The 27,696-nt window shown below is 37.4% G+C and overlaps 1 protein-coding gene across 5 annotated transcripts in view; it reads left to right on the top strand.

Moving 5' to 3' along the window:
* LOC124262398 (small conductance calcium-activated potassium channel protein 2-like) overlaps positions 1-27,696 on the top strand; it is a 297,321-nt gene that overhangs the window by 90,618 nt on the left and 179,007 nt on the right. For 3 of the 5 annotated variants that reach the window (XR_006894577.1, XM_046696881.1, XM_046696879.1), the window contains exon 3: positions 16,520-16,534. The exons of the other annotated variants lie outside the window; for them this stretch is intronic. Coding sequence is in view for 2 of the 3 variants with exons in the window: in XM_046696881.1 (XP_046552837.1) it covers positions 16,520-16,534 (15 nt within the window). In the remaining variant the exon portion in view is untranslated. The remainder of the gene's footprint in view (positions 1-16,519; positions 16,535-27,696) is intronic. 5 annotated transcript variants of the gene reach the window in all.

The following is a 27,696-nucleotide window of genomic DNA, read 5'->3' as shown; positions in this document are numbered from 1 at the left end:
ATGATACGTTATAGTATTTAATTTGTACTTGTGTGACATTCTTACTTGTAACACTATCTAAACTTTTGTTATATCATAAGCATGATCGAAGTGTTTTGGTCGGTTGAACAGTTTATTCTCGAATTTGATAATCAAATACAGTGTAAATGTTTAATGGAAACTTTCATACTGAATATAGGATATTGTGGTTCAGGGGTTAGGAAGTAATCTAGAATTAGTGAATAATAAACACTTGTTGACTTTTTATACTCATAGCAGTGTTACTGTTAGTTTGTTTATCCAACTACTGACTTAAAGAAAGGATCATGTTGCATTAAGCATTGTTAAAAAACAAGCTTTAGACTAAAATCTTGTCGGGCACCTTTCTGGGACAAGACATACTCTACTTTTCCAAGCCCATCCATAGCGTAATTTGACTATGTTGAAAGCAATGTTTCAAATGTATATATATGCATGTACTATACACAAGAAAATCAAGTATTACTGTTAGTGAGAACATTGACTAAGTTAGTTGATTTATTCTTTTACAAATATTTTGACTTGTTTGAAAGTTGTGTTTGAATAAGATTCATGGGAGGAGTAGAGTATCTGATCCTCAGAACACAGCTTCTACTCATCAAATGTATCAATAGCAGATTAAAGAATGAAGCAGTGTTCTAAGACAATGTTGTTGTTGTGCACTACTGCTTAGTGACTTAACATAGCAGTAATCCCTTATGGTATAGGGGAGTGGACAGGCCATTCATTAATTAGGGGTCAACAGCATGGCCCAATTAATTAGTGTGCTACTTTTTTCAGCATTTTGGGAGGTCTGCGTTATGGGAGTAAACCGACATCTGTGTAAACTACATTATGTAATCTATGTCGGATTGCACACAATAGTTACGTACCTTTGGCACTGACCATCCACTGTTTCCAGAAGTAGTATTGGCACAGTCATCCAAATGCCAAAAGCACATGGCATGACGGACATTTTGTTCAGTGGTGTGATTGCAATGTGCACCAGGGATTTATCTTGAGTCTTGTATTTGAGGGTCCCTGGGACTCATACGCTTCATTTTCAGGGGTCCTGGACAACAAAATGCGGGTCCCAGACACTTAAATATTATTATTAATACTGTTATTGTATTGTGTATCATGATCATCACATTGTTACAGTAATTAAATTGCAAATAATACCATAACCCAGCTAGTAGCGAACTCGGTGATAACTTATTGTCACTTGATTGGAATTTTTACAAAAAGTATTTTGACTTGTTCTGAGTCCCTGTGGACTCGCTAATTATCCCCCTCAACGCGTTTTGCGGGGGGTATTAAAATGGACTCCGTCTGTCCGTCCGTCCGTCCGTCCGTGCACATTTGTGTTTTCCGGAGCAGAACTCTAAAACCGTTCAATATGTCTTCACCAAACTTGGCACATAGATAGATCTGGTGGTGTACTGGTGCCTTTTGTAGTTTTAGAATTCTGAATAAAACATTTTTGGCATTTCCATGGCAACAAGTTTGACTTAGCCTGAAATTGGTGGTTGTGCTCTTTTCCGGAGCACTCTAAAACCGTTCACTATTTCTTCACCAAACTTGGCACATAGATTGGTCTGGTGGTGTACTGGTGCCTTTTGGTAGTTTTGGAATTCTGAATAAAATATTTTTTGCATTTCCATGGCAACAAGTTTGACTTAGCCTGAAATTAGTGGTTGTGCTCTTTTCCGGAGCAGCACTCTAAAACCGTTCACTATTTCTTCACCAAACTTGGCACATAGATTGGTCTGGTGGTGTACTGGTTTCTTTTTGGTAGTTTTGGAATTCTGAATAAAATATATTTGGCATTTCCATGGCAACAAGTTTGACTAAAACAGAAATTAATGGTAGAGCACTTTTCCGGAGCAAAACTCTAAAACCGTTCAATGTTTCTTCACCAAACTTGGCACATACATAGATCTGGTGGTGTACTGGTGCCTTTTGGTAGTTTTGGAATTCTGAATAAAATATTTTTTCGCATTTCCATGGCAACAAGTTTGACATAGACTGAAATTGGTGATAGTGCTCCTTTCTGGAGCTGAACTCTAAAAACCTTTCAATACTCTCCTTCCACTTTTCTATATACACACCTAAATATTTGACATAATCATAACTCGTAGACATAATCATGAAGAGTATTTTGCCATTGCGGGGGATATTGATGACTTTGTCTTCTTGTTAATTTTGTTGTGTCCATTGTCAATTTTTATGCGTATAGGACGCAGGAGTTCGCGTTCTGTAAATCCCTGAATGTGCATGATTGTCCAGTCATTAGTGACGGTCTTACCTGAGTAGAACTGATCACACACTATCTTGGCTACTCAAGCAAGACAGTTTTATGGATCTAAAGTAATGGCATGAACTCTTCTAAACATTAAATGAGTGTTTACTTTTAATTGGCTTATCATTGTTGATATTCTACATCAAGCTAAACAGGTAACGGGATTACAGTTTGGACATTTTTTCACTGTGCTTTTGTACTGTGTGTACTTTAAATAATGAATCAAATGAAGAAACTGTTAATCACTTTTGTATCTTTTAATGTAAGTCTGTGTAATAGAATAGCAACATTTCATCAGTTATTTTTCTAAATTTCTATATAGATATGGTAGTGTTACGGTAATGTAGATTACAAGACTTTTATTAAAGTTGTGTAATGGCCAAGTTTTGTTGTTTATCACAATATAATACAGATAAAACTTATGTGAAATATATTGCAAGTAACACGTAGTTTACAAAAAAAACCCTGTATAGTAAGTTTGGAGATCAATTAAAGGAAATTAGTTTACCCAATCATGGGTACCCAATCATGATTGGCAATCTTAGTTTTCTCCTTGACATCTGACTTTGGATAGTTTGAATTTTGTGAACAGTAAATGATGTTCTAACAATAAAATGACTTATCATTAAAAAAGAAAAACTTTAATTTTTTATAATTTGCAGTTATCAGTTGGTGCACATTTCGTGAGAATAGGTGTTTCAGTACTTTATTCTGGTTGTTAGCAATGAAATGTAAGTAACTACAGTCATCCCCCGCCATAACGTGGGTCTTGGGGTCCATGGATGACTCCCCGCGTTATGAGACACCTGCATTATAGATAACATGGCATAAAGGCCAAGTAAAATTGTATTTTCCATGCGCATAGCATACTAGTAACTGCTATTTCGTGTAGTGTGCCCTGTCAAATAGTGGTGGGAATCGGTTGTGATTTCATAATTGATTAACGGTTACAATCGGATTGGCCCAACCCATCAATCATCGATTGATAATCGGTTAAATCAAATCACAATAATATACCCTCTAAATAATAAATATAATTCATTCAAATTAAAACATTTGGACAACTTTCAAAAGAACCTTGTAAGGCAGTCTATCAACAAGCTCTATTCTGAAAACAAATACATGTCGCTGAAAATTTTTAAAAAGCATTTGAAGCAAGAACACAACCTCAGAGTATCAAAGTACACACTCTGGCGACTATTACACTCTTTCGGTCCAAATGTTTTAATTTGTGTGATTTTGACACGACCCCTACCTGCTTCGCATCACCCTCACAATGTTTGTGTTCCAGAACATTTGTCAGTACCCTTGCTGATACTCCTAAAGCTTTTGCTGCCCGCTTACGGAATTTATTAATGGCATAAAATGGTTTGCCCCTTTCGGCTTCAGCACGGAAAAAATCGTACACTTTAATCATCAACTGTTTCACGTCAGCATTCAACTTCATTTTTCATCAGGCATGTGTATCCCGTGCACGACGAGATAGTGGCTGTTCCGTTTCTGCGGTTTCACCCCGCCGTGACAGATAACAACTTTTGCGTTTTCAATGATGATAGTTTCTTAAACAACTTTTTTGGTGGAGTCCGGAAAATTTTCAAATATAAGAAAGCTGTTGGGTATTAGTAAATGATAAACATGTGTACTATTTATATTTATGTGGCAATTTTGTACAATGATAAAATTTGCAATTCATCGGTCCATTTCTGACTCAAACGGACTGTACATGATTAAATGCCGGTGACTGACTAGAAAAGTGAATCAAAAACAACCAAGGGGAATGAAACCTCCACTCAAACTTTTGCATCTGGGTACTACTGTTCTACTATTACTGTTTATTTAGATACGTAAATATGGATACATAAATAAAGGCGTTATTCACCGATGGAAAAGCACAAGAAGTGACTGTCTGCTCACTTTACCTCGAAGATCGAGTTTTACATATTATAACTCATTAAGTCATTTCAAAGAAAGGTAATATTACCATAGATAAGCCGAATTTTTGAAGACCAAAAATGGCAGCCTGTAGAAGGGGGTCTGCTTATCTAAGGGTTACACTTTCATCAACCCTATTTCTTGTGGACATCGTATCATTTCGCACAATCATGAAGAGAAAACGACTTTGTCAGTGAAGACGTCAAATTTGCAATGAAAAATCACTAGACAAGATCATTTACCTTTTCAGTTCTAATTTGGTTTTGCTAGGCATTGTACTATATGCAGGGATTAAGAATACTGTATGTATTTGTCTTGTAGCCGGGGAATAGCAATCAGCTGTTCACACGTTTCCCGCGATCTTGGTGAAACATACACAATAATATAACAGGATGAATTCTGACATTGATTGGTAAAATATCATATCTAAAACTATTATTTTACCAAGAGAAATATATCTAAGCATTGTGAAATTATACTTACAGGTTTTGCTATATAAATGTAAAAAATGTATAATCAACACTAAGGTTATATAGACCCTCATGAACATGGTAAGCGGAAGTTGTACTGTACAAAATGAGGTGAAATAGGCATGCCACACTGTAAACTATCGGTCCATGGATGATGAGGCGGTAATCAGTGTGTGACTGTTGAAAATAATGTGAAATTGGTTCTAGTGCGGTTGGAGCGGAAAGCGTACCTTCATGAACATAGTAAGCGGACGTGCATGGACTGAGGTGAAATACACATGACAGCTTGTTGTGATCGCCAGCTCCTATAAATTTGATATGTAGCCAAAAACATATATATATCCCAAAGCGAGCTGAATTTGACGTTCTGGTGATTTCGATGATTGCATTGCTCGTGCTATATCGGTTGAGTACCATCGAGAGCAGAGTGTACAAGCAGTTTAATCGGTAGGGCGAATGCCCAGTCGCTCTCTAGAGAAGTTTTATTGACAATGGAAATCTGGAAGTTAAGTTATATAAAAAACAAACAAACATCAATGTTATTTACCCGAGATCGTTAATACCACTTCAGATACAAAATCAATTACCTATATAACAAAAAATAGCTAGCGAAATTTCAGTCAAATCAGTCGTCTGCTAGTGACAGGCAATATATAAATAGGAAGCCACGTGATCACAACACACCGTACCTTCTCAGTGCGGAGCAAAAAGTAGGGCTCATCGTCGAAAACCCATACAAAATACCCGGATGTGGAGAGCGGCAACAGTTTCGCTGATATGATGTGATCAAAGCTATTTTGTAGGAAACACTTGATATTTGTGCGTGACATAGATGAATATATCCTTTATAACTCAAGGTTAGTAAAATAAAACCTTTAAATGATATTAAACATACAAATTAAGTTTTTGTCTTACATCGTCGAAAAAACCCTGACACCGGGATATGTATCCATTTTCTGTCAACTACACTTCATTTCGAGGCGTGAGTAGACGCAATATGATTGTGATTTCTGTGAATAATGCGGCTAGAAGTTATAATTATTGGTAACTGCCAGTTGTCTTGAGGTCTAAGTTGGGTATTAATTACTGTTTTCATAAAAAGTATTACCGACAATCGATTATGAAATTTGGCAATCGATTGTCGCGTCAGGAAAGTGTAAGCAATCAGTTTTCAATTATAATCGATCATCGGAACACCACTACTGTCAAAACTATGTCGTATCATCAGGAGTGGGAGTGGGGGTGTTGAACAAACATCACTAGGCATGATAATTCAATGGGGAACATTCCTGGAGTTGCGCCCCCTTGTCCGCTTGGAGCGCTGCAGTAGTTACGGTCCAACAGTAGCTGTCACTCTGATACTAGCATACAGGCCTGCCTATCGGCCAAGCCTAAACTTCAATCGACATTAAACCTACTTTTTACTCTGTGGTTCTTATATTACGAATTACGGAAGCTGGAAGTTGCCCCGACTGAAGACTGTCGTCAAAGCACGAAGAACTAGCGTGTCTGGATGAAAAATAATGCTAATAGAACGGTACTGCAGTTATTGTAATATTGCCATTTATCAAATTTCTTATTGAGTAGTTGCTTTTTAAATTTGTCAAGCCATTTACTCCCCATTATGTCACATTACACAGAGCATTAATGGCATCGTACTAGTTGTTAGAACATAGGATTAGTGTACACTGAAATTGGCGTTAGACAAATAACGTTAGCCCTGACCTGATAACGCGCACAACACAAGTGCTTCAGTTTTCGTTCTAGTAAACAAATTATTCTCATAGTCTATAACACTTTGGGATGCAATGGAAAGAGGAAATGCTATGGCAACGGAGCGTTTACGAGAGGATTTGAAACATAAATCATTTTTATCGAATTAACGACTCGTTGACAGTGTGTTCAACAAAATATATTACACCCATTCACATGATAAATAAGCTCACAATTTCCGGTTTATAGTTTCTACATACATATGTAAGGACCGTTCATAATTAATGGGGTGGGTGTTGGTGATGATTTTTATGGAGAAGCATGTACAATGTGAATGACCTCCCTAAACTTCATGTACAAAGTAAGTGACACCTCCTTTGCATATGTCATATTCAAAATCAATTACACCCCCCACCCCCTAATTTTAAGCATAATCTTTTTAATGTACAAATTTGCTTGCCCCCCCTAGTACATGTGTACAAAATTGATGACCTCTACCTTTCCAGAACAAAACAGGTGATCCCCCTTAAATTCATCATCACCTCACGCTCCACATCCCCCAAATATATTATGAACTGTCCCTTAGGCCATTATTCAATCCCCAAAATGTACAGTAGCATATTGCTTGCACTATATATTTCTAAGTATCATTTGGGACCCCATCCCAATCTGTACCATTTTTAAAGGCTGTCTCATCTCAACACATATAACCAGTATCTAAATGACAGATCACATTTTGAAAACACAAGAATGTTATTTGAAATTGTGTTTCAGGTGTTGTCAAATAATGTAGCTAAGCATGAGTGGTTTACTGAAATATAATAAACACATTGAACCATTACTGGATCATCATGGGTGATTGTTTCCTCCCCAGCGACCTCACTGATGTTACATTTAACATCACAAGTATCCACCAGCATTAAGTGGGTCAGCTGATACAGTCCAGGGAAAGAATCAGTCATACAGCATCTGTTTTTCTCTGTTGCCTCAGACGTGTTCATCCTGGAAAACATCAGTGGAGTATTACTATCCAAACTGATACAGGGTAATATTATCTCATGACTGCCAGTTATGAGAAAATGTATTATTATCAGATTTAAGTCACTATTGTAGAGAAAGACATGTCACATAATGAACATGTTCATTCGGATAGGTCAAAGGTGGAAAACATTTTTCTTAACAAATGTTTCAACTATGGAGAAGCATAATTTAAATATGCTGACATTTTTTCCTTCTCTGAGTGGCATTTAGTAGTTGGTGTGATGAACAACAAGGAGAGTTCTATGGATATACAACTTCTTTAATATAATATGAGCAACATTGTGGTGTAGCTACTAACACCGTTATCAAGCAAGTAACTCTCCTCGTTAATTTTGTTTTCTATAGGGAGATATGTCTGATACAAAGAAGTGTGTTCAACAAGTACACCAGACATTATTCAGACAAATTCATACCAAAAGTAAACAAACATTAACCTGTATCATGTGTATTCTGGAATCACCTGGGCCTCATCTTTGTGGACAACAGGCACCTGTAGGGAGATGTAATATGATGCATTAAAGGGAAAAAGTCAATTGTGTATTAGCATTCTTGGTAAACTTTAATTCAACAATGAAGGGAGCAAAGGAGTTATTTTCAAACATAAACAACTTTGCAAACATGTATATAATGATGCTAACTTGCTTTTAAAAGCAAGAAACAAATGAAAGTTAACCCACAGGTTCACATGAAAATTTATTTGTGAAATGCCAAATACCTTAAAACATTGAAAGTAATAAATTGGGGTCTGTTCCAATTTACTTGCCTACTCTACCTACCTGTCATCAGGAGATATAAGCATATGTGAAAAGACAGACAGACACTTTTATTCAGTAAAAGGCCACTGGCCCATAATACAGTCAAATGCATGATCACACATCACATGAATGGTACACAATGATTTATAAAAATGTTCTGTTCTTAATTCTAATTTGTACATAATATAAAAATAAAGAAACATTTTTAATCACATCGACATTAGCAGATTGCATAATATGTATAAAGTTGTTTATTGTCGGAGGCTGACTTAAATATTTCACAATAAATGAACATATCACATACATTAGAATTTTAAGTAGATTACTCAATGTAACTCAGTGTCAAACTGACAACTGTATTTAAGATGCATGACCAGGTGTTGTATGAGAGAAGACAAGCAGGTAAAATCAACAGGCCATATCAAGTGATGAATGCTTTGCTAAGATATAATTGAAATATAATTTCGGTTGGCATGCACGTTAACTAAATTTGGCAAGGAGAATAACAAAAACGTTTTCTTCAAACTGTAAAAGATACTAAATGCGTGGTACTTACCATAATTAGTTACAGTAACGAAATCGCTCTGTCAGAAGTGGAAATGGCACACAACTCTGAGAGTGAGACCAGCAAGAGCTGACGGCTACCTCATCATGCTTTTGTTTCATTCGTCGCTACTTTGAATGATGGTCAACCTCCATTTCAGCAAGTTTTGACCTCTCGGACATGTCGAACCTCTATTGCAGCATCCCGAGGCACAGCAGCACGTCTCAGGCATCGTAATATTGCTGCGCATTTGAAATGGACCGTGCAACAAACTTTGAACGCCATCATCATGCCGGAAGTACACTTAGGACCGTAGTGATTGGAGCCATCTATTGGCGAAGCAGTAAAGGGCGATAACTGAGGAATGTTCCCCATTGTCATGCCAGTCATGCTACCTGTTATTCAACTCAGCCGGAAATAGCAATCACCTGTCTACACATGTTTTGCTCCAATCTACCGGTGATTTAGTTAAAAACGATCCGAAAATATTATTGCAAAGAATTTCTATTCCATTATCAGAAGAATTTAAGCTATCAAGGATTTTTTGGACTACATTCCTGATGATACTTTGGATTTTATGTATGATTCCTTCAATTACCCTAGTGACCCGTTTGATATACCTAGGTCATCTAAGGACACACATGCCCACAATAATTATGGTACTAAGTTAGTTGAACTATGCCGGGCACTTGGTATTCATACATTAAATGGTAGACTTTTTAATGACACAGCAGGAGAATTTACTTGCATTACTCACAACGGCTGCAGTGTACTGGATTATATGATAGCATCATCATCTCTTTTTCCACATATTACAGATTTTGGAGTGGGCACTCATGACATCTCATGTCACTTTCCAATTAGTTGTTGTTTGGATGTCAGTTATGATGACTTGGTCCAAACTGGATATTCTACAAACAATTCTCACCCACTAACCCATATGGAAGCACTAGGCAAATAAAGAGGTGGGTAAAATACTTATGGAGCAAGGATACAAATAACATTTTTCTAACAAATCTGACAAAAATGTTGCACATTTCCCATGACACGTTATCTAATTTGATAAATGAAACATGGAAACTTCACTATCATTTCTCACAGACATGATTCAAAATGCTGCTGATCACGCAAAGGCAACATATGGCGGTACACCTGCACTAAAGATGAATACACAACCCCCATGGTGGGACCATGAACTCGAAGTTTTAAAACATCAGAAATACTCAGCTCTTAGAGCCCACAGAGACAAGAACACTGACATCAGTATTTACAAGAAATGCAAATATTTATTCAAAAGTACTTTTGCTAAGAAGAAAGAACAGTATTTGTGTAAGCAAAAAGAAGAATTAGTATCTGCAAGAAATGATCCAAAACTGTTTTGGAAAATAATTAAGCAAAATTGAAAAGCACTTATCCCTGAAACTATAACAGATGACCAGTGGGTTAAACATTTTACAAGACTTCTTTGTCTGGACACTCACAATCCTTTACATGTAGCTAGTCTTAACACACATCACACTTCTGACGACACAGATGATGACACCCAACTACTCAACAGTCGAATCACTGAACAGGAAGTTCTATTAAGCCTTTTAAATCTTCCCAATCACACATCTCCAGGGCCAGATGGCATACCTTGTGAGATTTTGAATGACTGCCAAACACATTATTGTTCCATACTTGACAAATATCTTCAACAATATATTGCAGAAGGGCATATTTCCAAAAAGTTGGGGTAACAGTATTATTTGTCCTTTATTTAAAACTGGAAGCAAACAAGACACAAACAACTATAGAGGTATTTCCCTTATTGACACAGCATGTAAAATATTTACCTCTATTTTGAATAAAAGACTACAGAAATGGTGTGAATTAAAACAAATAATAAGTGAATCTCAAGCCGGCTTCAGAGCCAACTACTCAACTACTGATCACATTTTTGCATTACAAACAATCATTCAAAAATATGCACGTAAGAAAAAAGGAAAGTTTTATTGCCTTTTCATAGATTTTTCAAAGGCCTTTGATAAATTAAGACATGATGTACTTTCAAGATCTCTTCATGATGTTGGAGTATCTGGCAGGTATTGCAACATTATTGTCTCGATGTATTCTTAACTTTCATCCTGTGTAAGAACAAACTGTGGGCTGTCATCATGCTTCACCTGTAATGTGGGTACCCGTCAGGGGTGCATATTAAGTCCACAAATGTTTATTATATTTATAAATGAACTGTACAAGAAAATGTTAAATGATGGTGGTAAAGGTGTTTTTATTACACAAGCCATGGACAACCTATGTGCACTTATGTTTGCTGATGATATCTCAGCACTTGCTGACACGTGTCACCTTTTACGAAAGAAGATTAATGTCTTAGAAACTTTTTGCAATGAAACTGGAATGCAAGTCAATCTTAAGAAGACTAAAGTAATGGTATTTAGGAATGGTGGTCCTCTATGATCATATGAGAAATGGTTATATAAGGGCCAACAGATTGAATGTGTCTCTTTTTATAGATATCTGGGTATTGTCTTCACACCCAAGCTTGTGTGGAGCAAAGCACAACTATGTTTATCATCTCAGGCTAACAAAGCAATTTTATCATTATTCAGTTTTCAAAGAAAAATTGGTAACATAGATGGCTGTGATTTATTTAGAATATTTGACTCAATGATTGCACCTATACTCTGCTGTGGTGCAGAAATTTGGGGCACTGAATATTGTAAAGTTATTGAGGCCGTACAACTTAAGTTCTGTAAACAGTATTTAAGAGTAAACAAATCTACGATTAATGGTATGGTGTTAGGCGAGTGTGGCAGACTCCCTCTCCAATATGTTTATCTCTTGCGTGTTATGAAATACTGGTGTCGTCTCATACAATTACCTGAAAATAGGTTGCCTTGTCAATGTTACATTATGTTAAAATCTTTAGATGAAGCTGGACGCACCACATGGGTTTCAAAGGTTAAACAAATAATACTCAGGTATGGCTTTGGTTATGCTTGGTTTTAATAAGTAATTGGAAATGTTGGTATGTTCATTTCTCTTTTTAAACAAAGACTAAAGGATAATCTACAACAGCCATGGTATTCATCAATACAGGATTCTTCATAATGCTTTTATTATAAGCAATATAACTCTTTGTTGAATGTTGAAAAATACTTGTGTTCTGACATTCCAGTGTATCTAAGGATGTCTTTCTCAAGATTTAGATGTAGCAACTTTAAGATAGCAGTAGAAACTGGAAGATATGGCAATATTGAACTAAGAGAAAGACTTTGTATGTACTGCAAATCCAAAGGTCTGGATTATATTGAAAATGAATGGCATGTCATATTTGTGTGTGGTTGTTATAAAGATTTAAGAGTCAAATACATTGCTAAATATATACAAGAACCCTACACTGTACACACTATGATAAATCTGTTTCAAAATGAAAGTTAGGATGTTATGTACAACATCGGCTTGTTTTTTGTACCATGCTAACAATATTGTAAATTCTAGAAACAAATGAGTGCTACGTATACCTTCTTAAAACATACGCACGTGAAAGATACAAAAATAGAACCCTATTATCTGTATGTATTATGGGTCAGTGGCCTCCTTACTGAATAAACTGTCTGTCTGTCTAAATCTTAAGCGGGTATTTTAACTGGGATAATACATATTTCTATTGTGTTAGTATAAAGCATTTTTCTACGTACATATTTAACATAATAATTAACACAGGCTTAGCACTTTGGGTACGTAGGTGAATACATTTTACGTACAATTTCACAAATCACCGTTGAGTTCCGCAGTACATGCCGCTTTGATCGCAAGACCAAAATGTTTGAATTAAAATTAATTGTCAAATATGACCTAAATGAGTCAGTAACATGGGTCTTAGTGCCCATGGATGACAGGTGGTAATGAGAACATGATTGCTGTGAATAATGTGAGATTGGTGCTTATGTGGTAGGAGCGAAAAACAGCCCCACATTGAAAATGGCAAGCAGAAGTTGTACTCTTAACGAATGGGGCTAGATAAACTTGCCATTTAACACAAGTTTTCGCCAATGTTACAGTTATTAGTAAATGAAATTAAATATAGGAAGATTGTTGTATTATGTGTTTTCCAACACCATACATTTTCAGATGGCAGTGTTTACTCCCACTATAAGGTGGTGTGTTGCATCACAGCAAACATGGTAAATACACAGGTGATGGCATGTCTTTATGATGAAGTTGTCTTTTATGAGTTAGTTTGATGTTCGTGTGATTAATTAAGAAAACCCGGAATGTTTTATAACCATCTTAAAACCCATAATGTAACTAAACACAATGAGCACTTAAGTTGATTCACTAAATTTCCAATGATGTGAAGATGTATGATTGCTGGGGAATTTTTTATGTGAGCCATAGATTACCCCACGGTTTAACCCAAACCTTGGTTGGCAAACGGCGTTTTTGCGAGGGATGACTGTACTTGTTCCCTCCAATGATGACATTACAATTTGTTTGATTCCTAGGTTCCCTGCCATGCTTTAAAAATGGTCAATTCTCAGCTTTTTTATCTCGGGTATAATGAAAATTTGCATCTGTTAAAGTTTCAACCCGTATTTTGGCAATATTTTAGATTTTGACCTTTATCAGGGTTCAATAAAAGTGGCTACATTTAGGAAATCCATGAAACAAGAACAAAGAAGGTTGGGATGAGATAGCGAGTAATGCTGGAGCTAAGGTAATAGGTGTGCTGGTGTTTCTACTTGATGCCACGTTGTTTCCTCTGATGTTCCTCGATTGGCTGTCTGACTGTCTCCGATCCACCGTGCTCTGTAACATGGCAGCAAGAATACTGGTGAGGAAATACACAAGCTGGCCATGTGCATCTACACAAGTTGAAATCCCAAGATATAAACTTGTCCTGATTGTTGTTGTGAAGTTTGTGGAAGGCCTGACAGGGAATTAATTGCAGCCTGAGGTCACCATCCAAGACCAGGTTGGATAACATGCCATTTATTGCGGAAATGGTAGTCATGACACACCCAGTAGTCACCGCCATACCTGATTGCCAACATGATTTCAACACAGGATAGCAACTGCTGTTCCTGATGTGGATGGTTGTACAATTATGTTCCCATAAATTCAGCATACAACTTTGTCCATAAAGACATGAAAAGCTGTAGTCCATGTGCTTAAGCTGAGATATTTGGGTGTTGGTGATTGGAATGGTTTAAAGGTAACTTGACCTGAAGTGTTACTTACTAACCTTTGCAATATTGGGTCATCAAGTGGTTGGTTGTCTGCAGGCAAAAGTAAATGGAAGTTTACATACTCACCATTAATGATCTTTGATCATTGGGCATCCCTGATGGGCAGCATCCCAATGTCGGCTTGATATGCGAGTGGGTCACATGGCTGGTGGATTTGCAATGAATGCATGGGCCTGTTGGCAAATTGAGCAGATAAGCTGTTCGCGAGCAAGAAACTTGGTGCCAAGGGAGTTTGGTGATGACTGCTACTCAAGGCTGGAATCTAAGGCACACTACACATTGAAGTAGGGTGTGCACCGATTGACTGAAAAGGTGGTAGTCTCCATAACAGTAAATCAGGGTTAATATTTACTATAGCATCCACGCCTGTACCAAGCAACAACAAACCTATTTCGAGTTGCTATGAGTTGCTGCTTGTTGAATTGACTGCTACATTTTCTGCACATTGTACTTTTTCGACTGGCCATGTCAACCAGTTTTCAAGAGAGGCAGAAGTAATCATGAGTTGGATTATATCAAATTTTCTGACACAGTTTCAAATTTGAAATAAGTAATTGGTATATTATATCAAAGCCCAGACAGGTTTAGGTTTACAGTTACAGAGGCAATTGATTAGGTTGAATGACAGGTGCAGAATAACAAGCCCAAAAATTAAACTTGTACCTTTGTGATGCTTTTGTTTTAGGGCTGTATTGTATTTAAAGCATATTGCATACATGTGGAAGATGTTTGTTATATGTCGTAGTATTTATGATGTCATAACATATGTTGCACTTGACTTGAAGTTTGCAAGAACTTGCTAGTGAGTGACAAACTGTAGGTTCACCACTGTCTTGTGAATCCGATCTGGCTGTCTGATGCTTCACACACATTTCACAATTTCTGAAGGAAAGTACACACAATTTGAATGGAAGGCATTGGCTACAATCTTGATAATTTGAAGAGGACAATTAATCTGATGACAGATCACAGGCCCATCATGATCATATTAGGACTGGAAAAGGACTGACAGAGATGGCTGCTGCTTGATGTAGTTGAAGGGCTTTGATACTTTCTGCCTTTCAAAGAATGCTGATACCATGTCTTGACTGATGTCTCCAGACAACAAGCAGTCAAAGCACTGCCAATTCTTCACTCAAAGAGATGATTTGGAAACCTGTCTGAGTTAGCAGCTGAACTCTTGGCAGTGCCATGTACCAACACTTACACACTATCTGTGTAGCCCTGTCAAGTTTAAATATTTAGAAACAAGCTGGAAACTGTTGTACCTATCTGGGCTTGAGGATTCAAGCTTCATATTACTAGCCACAATTAAATATCCCATTGGAAGGGATCAGGGTTTCATAGGTGGGCCATCCATGACTCAATCCAATGGTGATGCAACCACATGGAACTTATTCAGCATGGGTTAACTGAGGGAAGTTATGGCATGGCATGTAAACTGAAATTTCTAACTTGATTACAGCATGAGTTATACACAGGGTAGAAGGATGGAATTGATTAGGTTAACGATGAATGGCAGGTGCAGAATAGCAAGCCCAAAAATTAATGTAAGTGTACTCAGAAATGTTCAGAACTTTGTCACTGTCAAATCGTCTTTAAAGAGAACTGGGTGCCGACAGGAAATTGGTATTTACTGTGATGTATCCAATCCGAATTTGCCAAGGAGGAGACACAAGTGGGTTTAAAAAGTGCCCTCTGAAATATCAATGCTAGTATACCTCATGCATACAAACACCACAACACAAAAATGTTTCAACCTATAGCGTAAGTCAACTCCTGAATGTCACCATCTGGTGTTCACTGCCGCTCAAAACACTGGCCATTTTCCTCAACAGCAGTTCAGCATGATGGACACCGACAACCATTCCATATGTACCTACATCAGACCCCATCGACACATAACAAGCAGTGCTAGGGTGAAATCAGTAATTACTTTAACAAGTCAAAACAATAAAAAAACAAGTGACTTTGTCATCTTTTTTATGTCATCCTGTGAAAATTACTATGTTTATTGAGAAAACACAAGACAAAGTAGATTTTACCTATCTTCATCAGTGTTCCCCTTACTGCATCAATATATTTTTGCTGGAACAGAAAAAAAGTAAACATCACCAGTGGTGGACATGATAATCCTGCTGATAGCTCCCAGGGTGCGCACCACTAAACATGAAAGACAGTCATGAAACTGAGCCAACTTCAGGGTTGTGCCACCATTACAGACAAAGAGGACAACTAGTCCATTGTACAGTCCAGTGATCTCAAACTTTGCTCTCCTGTGAAAATAAGATGTTAACCAAGACTGAATGTTAAGGAAAATCATAGCCATCTACAGTGCCTGCATATTACATTTTATTTTATTAAATTGGTGAGAAACAAATATTATGAAAATATGTGCCAGTCTTTGCATTGTCCCCAAACCAAGCCCAGTATGGTAATTTAACAGTTATGGATGTTGGGGCAGCTGAACATAACATTGCCTTATTTCTTTAAATTCCTATTTGTTGTAGGATACAGGAACAGAGGTACGATAGTCGCAAGACCACATGTAGCAGTTTAGCCAATGTGCTTTGTCCTCTCCCCATCTCCCAACTTAAAATAACCTGTTGAATTCTTGGCTGAGATCCCATTGGGATGGGAATGCAATATGCAGAAATCCTGACAATTAACATGAAAAAGAATCCAAATTTGATGAATTGTGATGACACACATTACACACATTGTATTTGAATCACAATGGGATTTGCCAGAATTCCGCTTTTAGTTTTACCTGAACTAACGGCTGGTGAGTGTATGTGATGACACTTTAGCTCATTATCTGTGTTTGCTTTCATTAATGTAACATCTCCTTAATAGCTAACATATGTATAACCATGCCTTTCTTTTCATCATCCGTTGTTAGCATTTAGGAACATCTTTTCCACTGAAATTTTGAAATTGATGAAGCTTTACAGCTTGGAGCATGTTCCAACCAAAGATGGTCCAAAGTTTATGGTCTAGTAACTTCTCTGTGATATCTTTTTTGTATGATTTAAATGAGTATTTTTATCATGAATAAATAAGTATGAGATATTGTGTAAAAATGATGATATTAAATGCTTTTGATGTTAATAAGGCATAATAATTTCAACTTCAGATGTGAATGATGTTGCAGAAAGAAAGTCATTATACTATTTCTTTGAAACCCCAGGCTATAGAGGTGTTCACATGCAGAAACTGACATTGCCACCATGAGAGAAACATAATAAAACTTTTGTTCTCAGAAGCCCAGAGAATGCAAATGATATGTGGACACTTTATCTGTATAATGAGTTGAGAAGGCCATTACTGTACTATATTGGCATGGAGTGGTCATGTTTCTGGTGTGTTATATATTTCATGTCACTGAGACAACACATTTACCTCACATGGCTTGACTTTATAAGTTGTCCGTGTATTGATGTTTTTAAACTATGAGAGTTTAAATTTGTTGGGGGCATCAAAACTACAACTTCAAAATGGATATTGAAACTTGCATGTGTGAGATGGTAACTATATGTATTTGCAAGCTTGTTCAAGGCAACTTTGTCTGAAATATGGTAACCTTTAGCTTCATTGGATAATATAAAAGTTTGTACAACTGTCTTATATATCTTCTCAGAAACCAATGGACCTGGGAAGATTTAATTTTAAATACTTGGCCTCATCAATGATAACATGCTGACTTCTTCAAGATGTTCAAATCTGGTTTTACATCGTAGTCCACAAATATGAAGTTATTATGTAGGATTTCTTCATGCTGGAGTTAGGTGACACCCAGCGTCCTGTGCCGATGTATTTCATTAGCTGTTAGGAGTGTGGCCTCCTTGGGACCTTTAAATCCATTTTCAAGTGTCCTTAGGACCAGTCAACATGTAGACCGAGGTAATTCCCTGATCATGTGAGATTTATGGTGAAAGAATTTAAGAACTTTATTTTTCACATCATTGTTAATAGATTATCTTGCTGATCGTGATGCCATGAACAAATAATGATCTTCATTCTTGTGTATTTGGCTTAACAGACTGAAAATGAAAGTGTTGTGGCAGCTTGTCTGCTCCGTTGTCTGATCATCATTAATTTCTATGTTTTAAACTTTTCTTCTGAAACTACAAGACCTATGCAGTGCTTGTATATTTCCCTATGCAGAACATGTGTGTGATGTTTAATAATGTAGCATATCATTGATTGTCATACATTTAAACTTTATGTCAAACTCATAGAGACCTGACATAGTGTTAGAGGTACATTCCCCAAACCAAACACCATGTTATGAGAGATTAGTACATGTAATCTAGTCATATGTTTTCATCCTATTTTTCACCATGGATGAACATATTGTTTTGAACAATAAAATATATGGAAACAATCTGACAGAACAGTCTGTCTTGTTTTGGAGGTAGAGTGCTTAGCCATTTTAGTAAACTAATACCTAACAGGTAACTTTGTAATGGCTTGAATTTTATGTTCACTAACATATTGTTACTCTGTTAACTCACTTCACATTCTCTCTGCATACTGTCATTGAGAATACTCTAGTAACTTGCTGCTGTTTACAGTAATCAGCTTGCACCTTTATGTAAAGTGTGAATTAGTCTCGTCTGGATAGTTGCCTGTTGTGTTCAGTTATTTGGAAAGCATACTGCCTTTGCTGACATTACAGCAATCTCAGAAATGTCAACCTGTTGTGTGAAGTGAGGTGAAAGTTTGTCAAGTGTGGATATTTTGTTATATTTTCATTTCAACTGATCAAGTCATATTCATGAGTAAATGTATGCTAAACTTTGAAAACTGTGACACGTGCAGCCAGACAGATCCAAGTATAAATGATAAGAATTTAGGAATTCACAGAACTGAAGGTGAGTTCAAGACAGCCATGAATTTGACACATCCAATTTTGACACAAGGTTTGACTGTATTTTGATTTTTGATATGGCTTTTACCTTTAACCCTTAGTGTTTGGGTAGTCACCTTTCTAATGTTATTGCATTTTTTACGTTTTCTCTGAAGCTACAAGGTCTATGGAATTGAAACTAACTATCAATGAGGAACTTAAACATTGCTGTAGAGCCCTTTTACACTTGTCAGATCTGAACCTGTGGTCTGATGTTAAGCATACCTATCACAGCTGCCATATTTAGTATCTCCTCATTGTTTCAAGGTGTACTGAATTTCACCATATATAGTTGGATGTGGGGCTGAAATACAGCTTCTGTTGATTGTGTCACAGGGCATGACAAATGGCTATAGGTGCAGAATGGGGAAATCATATCATAGAAATGAACTTGCCCTTATATTTGATTGAAAGATCATATTTTAGGAAACATTTTCCAAGTTGATGGCCCTGGCATCTGAACTTGACTTCAAAGAGAAAGCAACATTAGGAGTTGTTTACAGAATGATAATCCAAGCAAAGTTTCACCATCATACACCTTGTGGTAAAGGAGGAAGTAGTGAAGCAAATTCAACCAGTAAGCTGCAGTGTGTTTGCATGGACTCCTGCATAGCATATTTATCTCAAGTCGAGATTATTATCAACATAAGATTATTGTGTGGCATCCGTTGTCAGTCATCCATTGTAAACATCTTTCCTTCGGAAACCACCCTAGCAGTGAGCTGAAACTTTACATACTTATTCTAACTAATAATGATTCCCTCATCTGTTCAGTCTGATATTCAATATGACCACCAGATGGTTGAAAGTTGGGTTTTAATCCCATTGACAGTGTTTGCATGAAAGTTATTGAAAGCTTATATAGATGGCATTGTCACATGATTATGTATGTAGCTAGGTATGTATGAGTATACCTTAAGTCCATGCCAAATTTGAAGAATGTAGTATCAACAGTATTTGACTAAATTTTTCAAACACCTCAACACCACATTACCTTACAGATCATAGTTTTCATCTAGAACACCAGGTATGTGATATACCTTAATCTTAGATGTTACAGAAGAAACAAAGCATGGAACATTGTGGGATCTCTGGCAAGTTACAGCAGCCAAATACGTCTTCATTCATCAGTTGGCAGGTCTTCCCTGCCAGGGAGCCAAACATGTTGCTCCTGCTGGTGGCAGGTTCTCTGAGTGGAAGACTGATGATTCCTAAAGTCAAATATATAAAGATATCTGCATGACACGTGAGAAGTGTATGGACCATGAACTACTTCCACCTCCACAGCAAGAAATGTCACATTGCACATCATTTACTCACAACAGGCATAGTCCAAAAATCATCTGTGGACAATCCATATCTTTGGGTGCAGGCTTCAAAGAAATCCATCTACCAGGCACTTGTTATTATTGTATATGCTTCAAACACAGGGATAATAAATGTATGTCTCTGGCTAAGACATGGCTGTCATTGAGCACATGATGTGATTCCTCTTACTGTGAATGCAGTAGGGTGTGGCAAGGACATCAGATTCATTTCCTGAGGACCTGTACCGGAATATCAATTAACTTTCATGCATGTGAAGAGGACAGCAGATGAAGTGAGATTGCCATTGAGGCCCTAGAGCAACAAATTTCTTAGATATGTCACTGACAAAAGATCACAAGAGACAAGGATTGCTTTCAATTGGATGAGATTCCAATTTCAAGTTCTTCCATTGAGAATATCAGTGGCACAATATCTTTTCACCGTAATTACTTGGCTGACCTAGTTTTTGCAGTTCAAGGCTTCATGGGCATCACTGTGCTCCAGAAAAGCACATGCTACATATATGATTCACACACAGGAGTCAATTCATAATTGACAAAAGAATTTATAGTGCACATGATGATGCACATGATTTAAGCAAATGAATAAAAAATATAACACACCGCAAAAATATAAACACCCATGGGAAATTCACATTTAACATACATGAGGCTGTCCTTTCTTTTCTGTGTTTCCCAAAAATTTCATTCCAGTGTGAAATATTAAGTTTTCTTGTCTCAGTTTTCTTTATCTACATCAAGAATAAATTTATAGACTGTCACCAAGTCAACTAAATCTTATAGTATCAGTTACATATCCAGTGAAATACATTTAAGTGTTTTTTAGTTTTGTTCATTCTCTATACAAGCCCACTGTCTTGCTGGTTAAGGTTAGACACAAGCATCAAAATAAAACATGGATAACAATACCAAGTGGTAGGTCAGTGTGAGCTATGTATGTGTGGATATATACTCAGCAGCAAAAAAAACCATCATTACGAATTCAAAATTAGATAGGCACTGTAATCAAATCATTACAGAAATAGACATAATAAGCGGATAACTTTTTTTTGGTGTGTACAGTATCTTGACACATCAATGAATAACTCAGCATAATTTCAAGACATTCCGTGAACGTTTGCAGTCCATTCAGACCCTTGACTTCAGTATCTAGTCTGACCACCACGAGTGGTGATAACTGCAGCACAGCGTCTATGCACGGAGTGCACCAATCGATTGATGAAGGCCACTGGCACCTGGAACCACACTCTGAAAAAAGCCTGGTGCAATAAATCGGGTGTGTTCTGCCTTGGTATGACATAATTCAGTCTCCTCTGAATTTCATCCCAAAGATGTTCAGTTTGGTTTAAATCAGGACTAAGGGCTGGCCACTGCATAATGTTGACACCATTCTGCTGTAGGAAGTCCCGTGTAGCTCTGAGTGAGTTTAGTTTTAAGCCACACTCAGCAATATTCCAGCTATGTGGTGGCGGTCTGTAAATAATTGAGTCTGGACCAGACAATCCAGTGATCAAAAGCACGAGCACCGATCTGCACAATTGGGAACTGATGACATGTGTCAACCAAGTCAGTGAGCCTGACCACCTGATCCCGTTAGTCGCCTCTTATGACAAGCATGAGTTACTGAAGGTTCGTTCGATCCCCGACCGTGTCATACCAAAAGACGTTAAAATATGGTACTTGTTGGTCCCTGCCTGGCGCTCGGCATTAATGGGTACAAGGACTGGTCGGCTTGGAGTCAGTATAATGTGTCTGAGTGGGGTATTCATGCTTCACTGCTGCTAGCACTATAAAACCAGCTTCAGTGTGGGCTAGTACAAGCAGCCGCACATACACATACACACGCATGCACGTCTTCATATGAGCGAAATATTCTCAAGCACCCGTGTAGCTCAGGCAGTATGGGCCCGGGCGTTATCATGTTGGAAAATGTTGTTGTGCAGTGTGGCCAGCTTCAAGTCTTCCTAGCGCCTGGTTCCTCTGAGCTGTCGTGAGTCGCAGCATCCTGCTGACGTTGTAATGTGAATGTTTCAACCAGGTTTGGGGGTTCATTTTATAGGGCTGGCCCTTGTGAACAGCACGTGCAGCATGAGTTGCATGAAAAACATGGAGAACACCGTACTTTCTCTGAGGACAGGTTGCGTTTTTGAAACCGTTTCCTGGGTTCGATTCTGAGTTTGGGAAGGGATGTCTTTGCTCAGGTAAAGTTGGAGATATTGTCAAAAATACACAATCAAAACATTAAATGAGTTTACAGTTATACGTTTCTGTGAAGGAAAATTCCAAACTGATGTTTCTCTTGCTGCTTAGTATATTATTGCATCAGTGCCCATACTGTCTGTATGTGTGGATATTATTGCATCCTGTGGATTGTTGAGTCAGTGCCCATACTGTCTGTATGTGTGGATTAGTGCATCAGTGCCCATACTGTCTGTATGTGTGGATATTATTGCATCCTGTGGATTATTGAGTCAGTGCCCATACTGTCTGTATGTGTGGATTAGTGCATCAGTGCCCATACTGTCTGTATGTGTGGATATTATTGCATCCTGTGGATTATTGAGTCAGTGCCCATACTGTCTGTATGTGTGGATTAGTGCATCAGTGCCCATACTGTCTGTATGTGTGGATATTATTGCATCCTGTGGATTATTGTGTCAGTGCCCATACATTCTGTATGTGTGGATTTGTGCATCAGTGCCCATACTGTCTGTATGTGTGGATTAGTGCATCAGTGCCCATACTGTATGTATGTGTGGATATTATTGCATCCTGTGGATTATTGTGTCGGTGCCCATACTGTCTGTATGTGTGGATTAATGCGCGATTGCCCATACTGTCTGTATGTGTGGATTAATGCACGATTGCTCTGTATGTGTGGATTATTGTGTCAGGCCGGCCCCAGTTTACATACATGCTCTTTTTCTCACAAGATTTACCCAGCCACCCTATCTCCGTGTGCAGAGGGGAACCAGCAAAGCAGACAATGCATTATCAACGTTCAATATGATTTCTTTTCCTTCTTTTTTCTTCTCTTACATGCAAGCATGAAAGTCAGTATCAGATAGTGTTCATAAAAATATGTAAATTGTTTTCAAACATATTTTGAGTTTATTTAAGTTATGTTTAAAAAAACTGTACACTGCAATTTCAGGGGTAGATTTCCCTCCTGCCTTTGTTGTTATTTTTCTCCATCACTCCCATGCATCTCTCAAAATAACACAAATCACCACCTTCAGCCTAGAAAACTTCCAACTTAAAACACTCAGAATTAAACTTACCATCCATGAATCTGAAGACATCCAGTTTGCAACACATTCAAAAGTCCAGCCCCTGATGCCCCTCTTTTCATCATTGAGTTACCAAGTTTTCTGATCACCAGGAATCCATTTCACGGAGTTCACTTCCTTGTTTTGTAAGAATTGCTTAATTGCTGGAGTACCAAGCCTCAATCGCTTGTCAACAACAAGACTGGTTGAATGTGCAGCTTCTACCACACGTCTGTTATCAAGAAAAGCATGAATATTAAATCGACTTGTTGAACCTGTTATTTCTTCAATGCGTTTTCTCAAGTAAAATGTGTGCTCAAGTTTCCAGCTAACTCAGTGTTTCTGCAGCTATTGTCGATCGCACTACACTCTTTATATTTTGCCAGCATGCCATGCCAATGGACAACAGCAATTATTCTCTTCAACAAGGAAAATGACATGAGCTCTCACACTACTTACACCATCACACAAATTGGCATGTGAGGCATGAGAGAAAACCACAAGTTTCCAATTTCAACTTCCGAATCACTTTTACTGCCCTCAATAGATCATCCACAATTCCACTCTTGAACTTGGTGCTGAGTTCGATCATTGCCAAAGCAAGATCAGGCGAAGAACCTTGTACAGGACAGTTGATCTTTCCAACAAGACTCCTGAACTGTGTACATGTATATTCACAAGGACTAAGAGATTTATGTTTCTGTGTTTTTCTTTGTAATGAAATGTTTTCCATTTCCAACTCTTCCAGATATATTTTTATTGATCTACCATAATTCCATCTGAATATTGTGTGATTTGAAAGCCCACATATCTGAACGGACCTGTTTCTATTTTTCTTGCTAAGAATCTCTCTTGAAGCTTTACAGTGACATTGACCTTAAAATGCGTCTGTCCACAGTGTAAAAAGTCATCAACATGGCCAACAATCATGCCAATAAGATGACCATGGTTGTGCAAGAAAACAAGCAGGGTCAAGTGATGATTGCACACACTTCAGTTGCAGTAATTCATCCTAGACGCTTTTGTACAACTGCATCATTCAAACCATTACAGACAATGCATTAATTTCCATATCATTCCATTGTTCTTCAATTCATCTTCCTGGAGGGGAATGATGATCCAACAAGTTGCCTTGTTGAAATGCACATTTGATGTCAGTAGTTTTGACAGTCCATTTGTAATAGGCTGCCACAGCAAGAAACACTTTCAAAGCACGCTTTCCTATTGTTCGAGAACTTTACTTCCACATCTTCCTCGAAGCCTCTGGCTACAAGGCTGGACTTGACTTTATCTCCTTTCTGACATGTTACCCTTCTAGTAGAGATTCTAGTCTGCCCACAATCCTGAAATCCCACAGTTCTCTTCATTATGTCTTGACTTAGTAATGGATACTACATTCACTTCCTCTGGGATCACATGCTTCCAACTGGTGACACCTTTCAGATTAGATTTACACCCATTGCCTGTTCTCCTCCATATACATGCACGTTAAACCAGTTCCTATTTTCATCAGAAAGTTTCCCTGCTCTATTTATTATTGTGGCAGTCACCCAATCATCTGAACTTGTTTCCTTGAACATATCTGATCATTTTTGTATAAGTTGATCATGGCAATGCTTTGGCCATCTGATTTCTCAGTCTGACCATCTGATAAAACGGTCACACGATTGTCACCCTCAATCATTTCAAAAGGTAGAGGTTTCAAATTAACAGTTTTAAAATCCTATCCTTGAAGATTTGCCTCTTCACACTGTTGTCCACCAAATTTATGTGCTGCCTTAATCTGTGAGGGGAAACACTTACAAATGAAGATAACCTTGCCATCCTGAAATATCACCTTGCCAGCACCCAACTGCCTTCCCGCTTGTAATAAACTTGGTCTCCATGACTGTAGATTTCCTCTGGTGCTCTAATTTTGGAGCGCATGGCTCTACATATACTCTCACTTGCTTCAGACTCAATTAAAGCCTTGTGGGCAAGGTGCAAAGCATTAAAATGTTGAGCAAAAGTTTCACTTCTTGTCACACCATCCAGGGCAGGAACACCAGCACTCATGACATTAGGTAATTTGGGATTTGATCCAAACACAAGCTGGTAACTACTATACCCATGCCACATTTGTAGTGTATTTCAAGCCATATTTGCCCAACACAAGAGAACATTCAATGGCGTTTTAGGACACTGTTCTTCCATCTTTGTGAGCATCATGTCAACAACAGAATGTATCCTCTCACACAGACCATTCTGGAATGGACTCTCAGCAGCAGTGGTGTGGACCTTGACATGGAGTATACTGGCTACCTTTCTCATCATTTCTCTACCATTTCTGATGCCAGAACACAGACATTGCCAGCTCCAGTGGAGCCGACAACACATTGCTTGATTTGTTTAACAGCATCTTGATCAGATGTTAATGTGTTATCTTGGTCACCTATTGAACACATCAGGGATGAAAGGGAGCAACATTTATGACATCATACGCATCCTCCAACAACGCTACAGGAATTCCACCAAATCCTTCCCCGGATATGGAATGATCTTCGCAAGGACTTTCATGGCCTCATTGAGGCAAAGGTGACATTCCCTGCAACAGTGCAGAAGGTGGACACAATAACAGATGTGAACTGATCATGTGAACGTCCTTGTGAATTTCTTCTTCAAGTATCATTACAATATATTGCTAAACCTTGTATATTATTTTCTACATGAAGAGCTGTTGGTCACAATTAGGGTTTTGTCTGTTGGACTGGATTGTTCCTGACACTTTCTGTTAATATTTGTCACTATTATAGAATTCAGTTCATGGAAGAATCAACATGATGCTTTAAGTACAAACCAGTGTGAAAAACTTGCATGACTAAGACTAATTAAAATGTCCCCTCAATGTCCTCTTGTACGAAAAATAGTAGGAAACCCAAAGGATGTAGAGATATTTATGACATACTCATAAATGGAAAATCTAGAAAACCTTTAACACACCAACACAAGTGGCAAAAAGAACTTAATGAGTCTATTGACAATAACATATGGGAAACGATAGAAAAAACAACCTTTAAATCGTATAATAGTGTAAAACACTCTAGGTTTCAATACAGCATACTGCATAGGTTTCTGCCAGCAAATGATTTGCTAACAAAAATGAAATATAAAGATTCTAACACATGCACATTTTGCAAATCCGAGAAAGAATCAATTTTACATCTATTTTGTGACTGTAAAGCCATAAAAACTATTTGAAAGCAAATAGAAGAATGGATATTTGAAAAAACAGGGTCAAATATTATCTTTTCAAAGAAAAATATTATTCTAGGATATTGTGAAAAGGGAAACCATGTTCTGATTTTGATAATAACTGTAGTGAAATATAATATTTTCAAAATGAAACAAAGAGATAAAATACCAAATTTGAACTATATTATAGAAGACGTAAAGACAACATATTATGCTGAACGTTTTAATGCCTACTCAAATTGCAAATATGACAGCTTCACAAAATTTTGGTCATTATGTCACAATCTGTTCTGTTAATTTAGAGCTATATATAATGTACTGCTATTATTCTCAAGTACCTATTCATTTCCACCTGAATGCACATTTGCCTCTAAATCAACTTTGTATATATTTACACGTTATGCAATGTACTTTATGAACTGGATGTATGGAGATTCAAAAAAAAAAAAAAAAAAATGTTCCCTCAGATGTTATTTATACATTCGAGTTATAACTTTGTTTTGCATTAATTTAACTGTTCTTTATTACAAAATGTCTTTCCCAGTTGTGTTCATTATTGCAGATTACAAATTGTTATCTATATGGTGAAACATAGCCAGTGTCATATATATCATATGAGCACATATCACTTTTGCCTAGCAACCATTGTTTCTGTATTTCGTTGTCTGTGACGTCATTAAACAATTGAAAAGGGCCATCAGCATGTTTACCGTGTTTTACTGCACACATGTACATGGATAAAATGGATAATAAAGAAATTATTACACTTGAGCAAGTGTGCCATATGACTTTTCGAAACTCATGCAAAATTATGTATTGCCCTCGCTCTCGCGCTTGGGCAATACAAAATTTCACACTCATTTCGTAAAAGTCGTATGACACACTTGCTCATGTAATAATTTCTATTTATTGTTTCAATTTCATACTTGTTACATGTATGTATTCTT

Source organism: Haliotis rubra, unplaced genomic scaffold, assembly GCF_003918875.1.
Source record: "Haliotis rubra isolate DU_JTF1 unplaced genomic scaffold, ASM391887v1 Scf836, whole genome shotgun sequence".
NCBI lineage: Eukaryota > Metazoa > Mollusca > Gastropoda > Lepetellida > Haliotidae > Haliotis > Haliotis rubra.
Note: the sequence above shows the minus strand (reverse complement) of the source record. Positions and strands in the feature narration are given on the sequence as shown.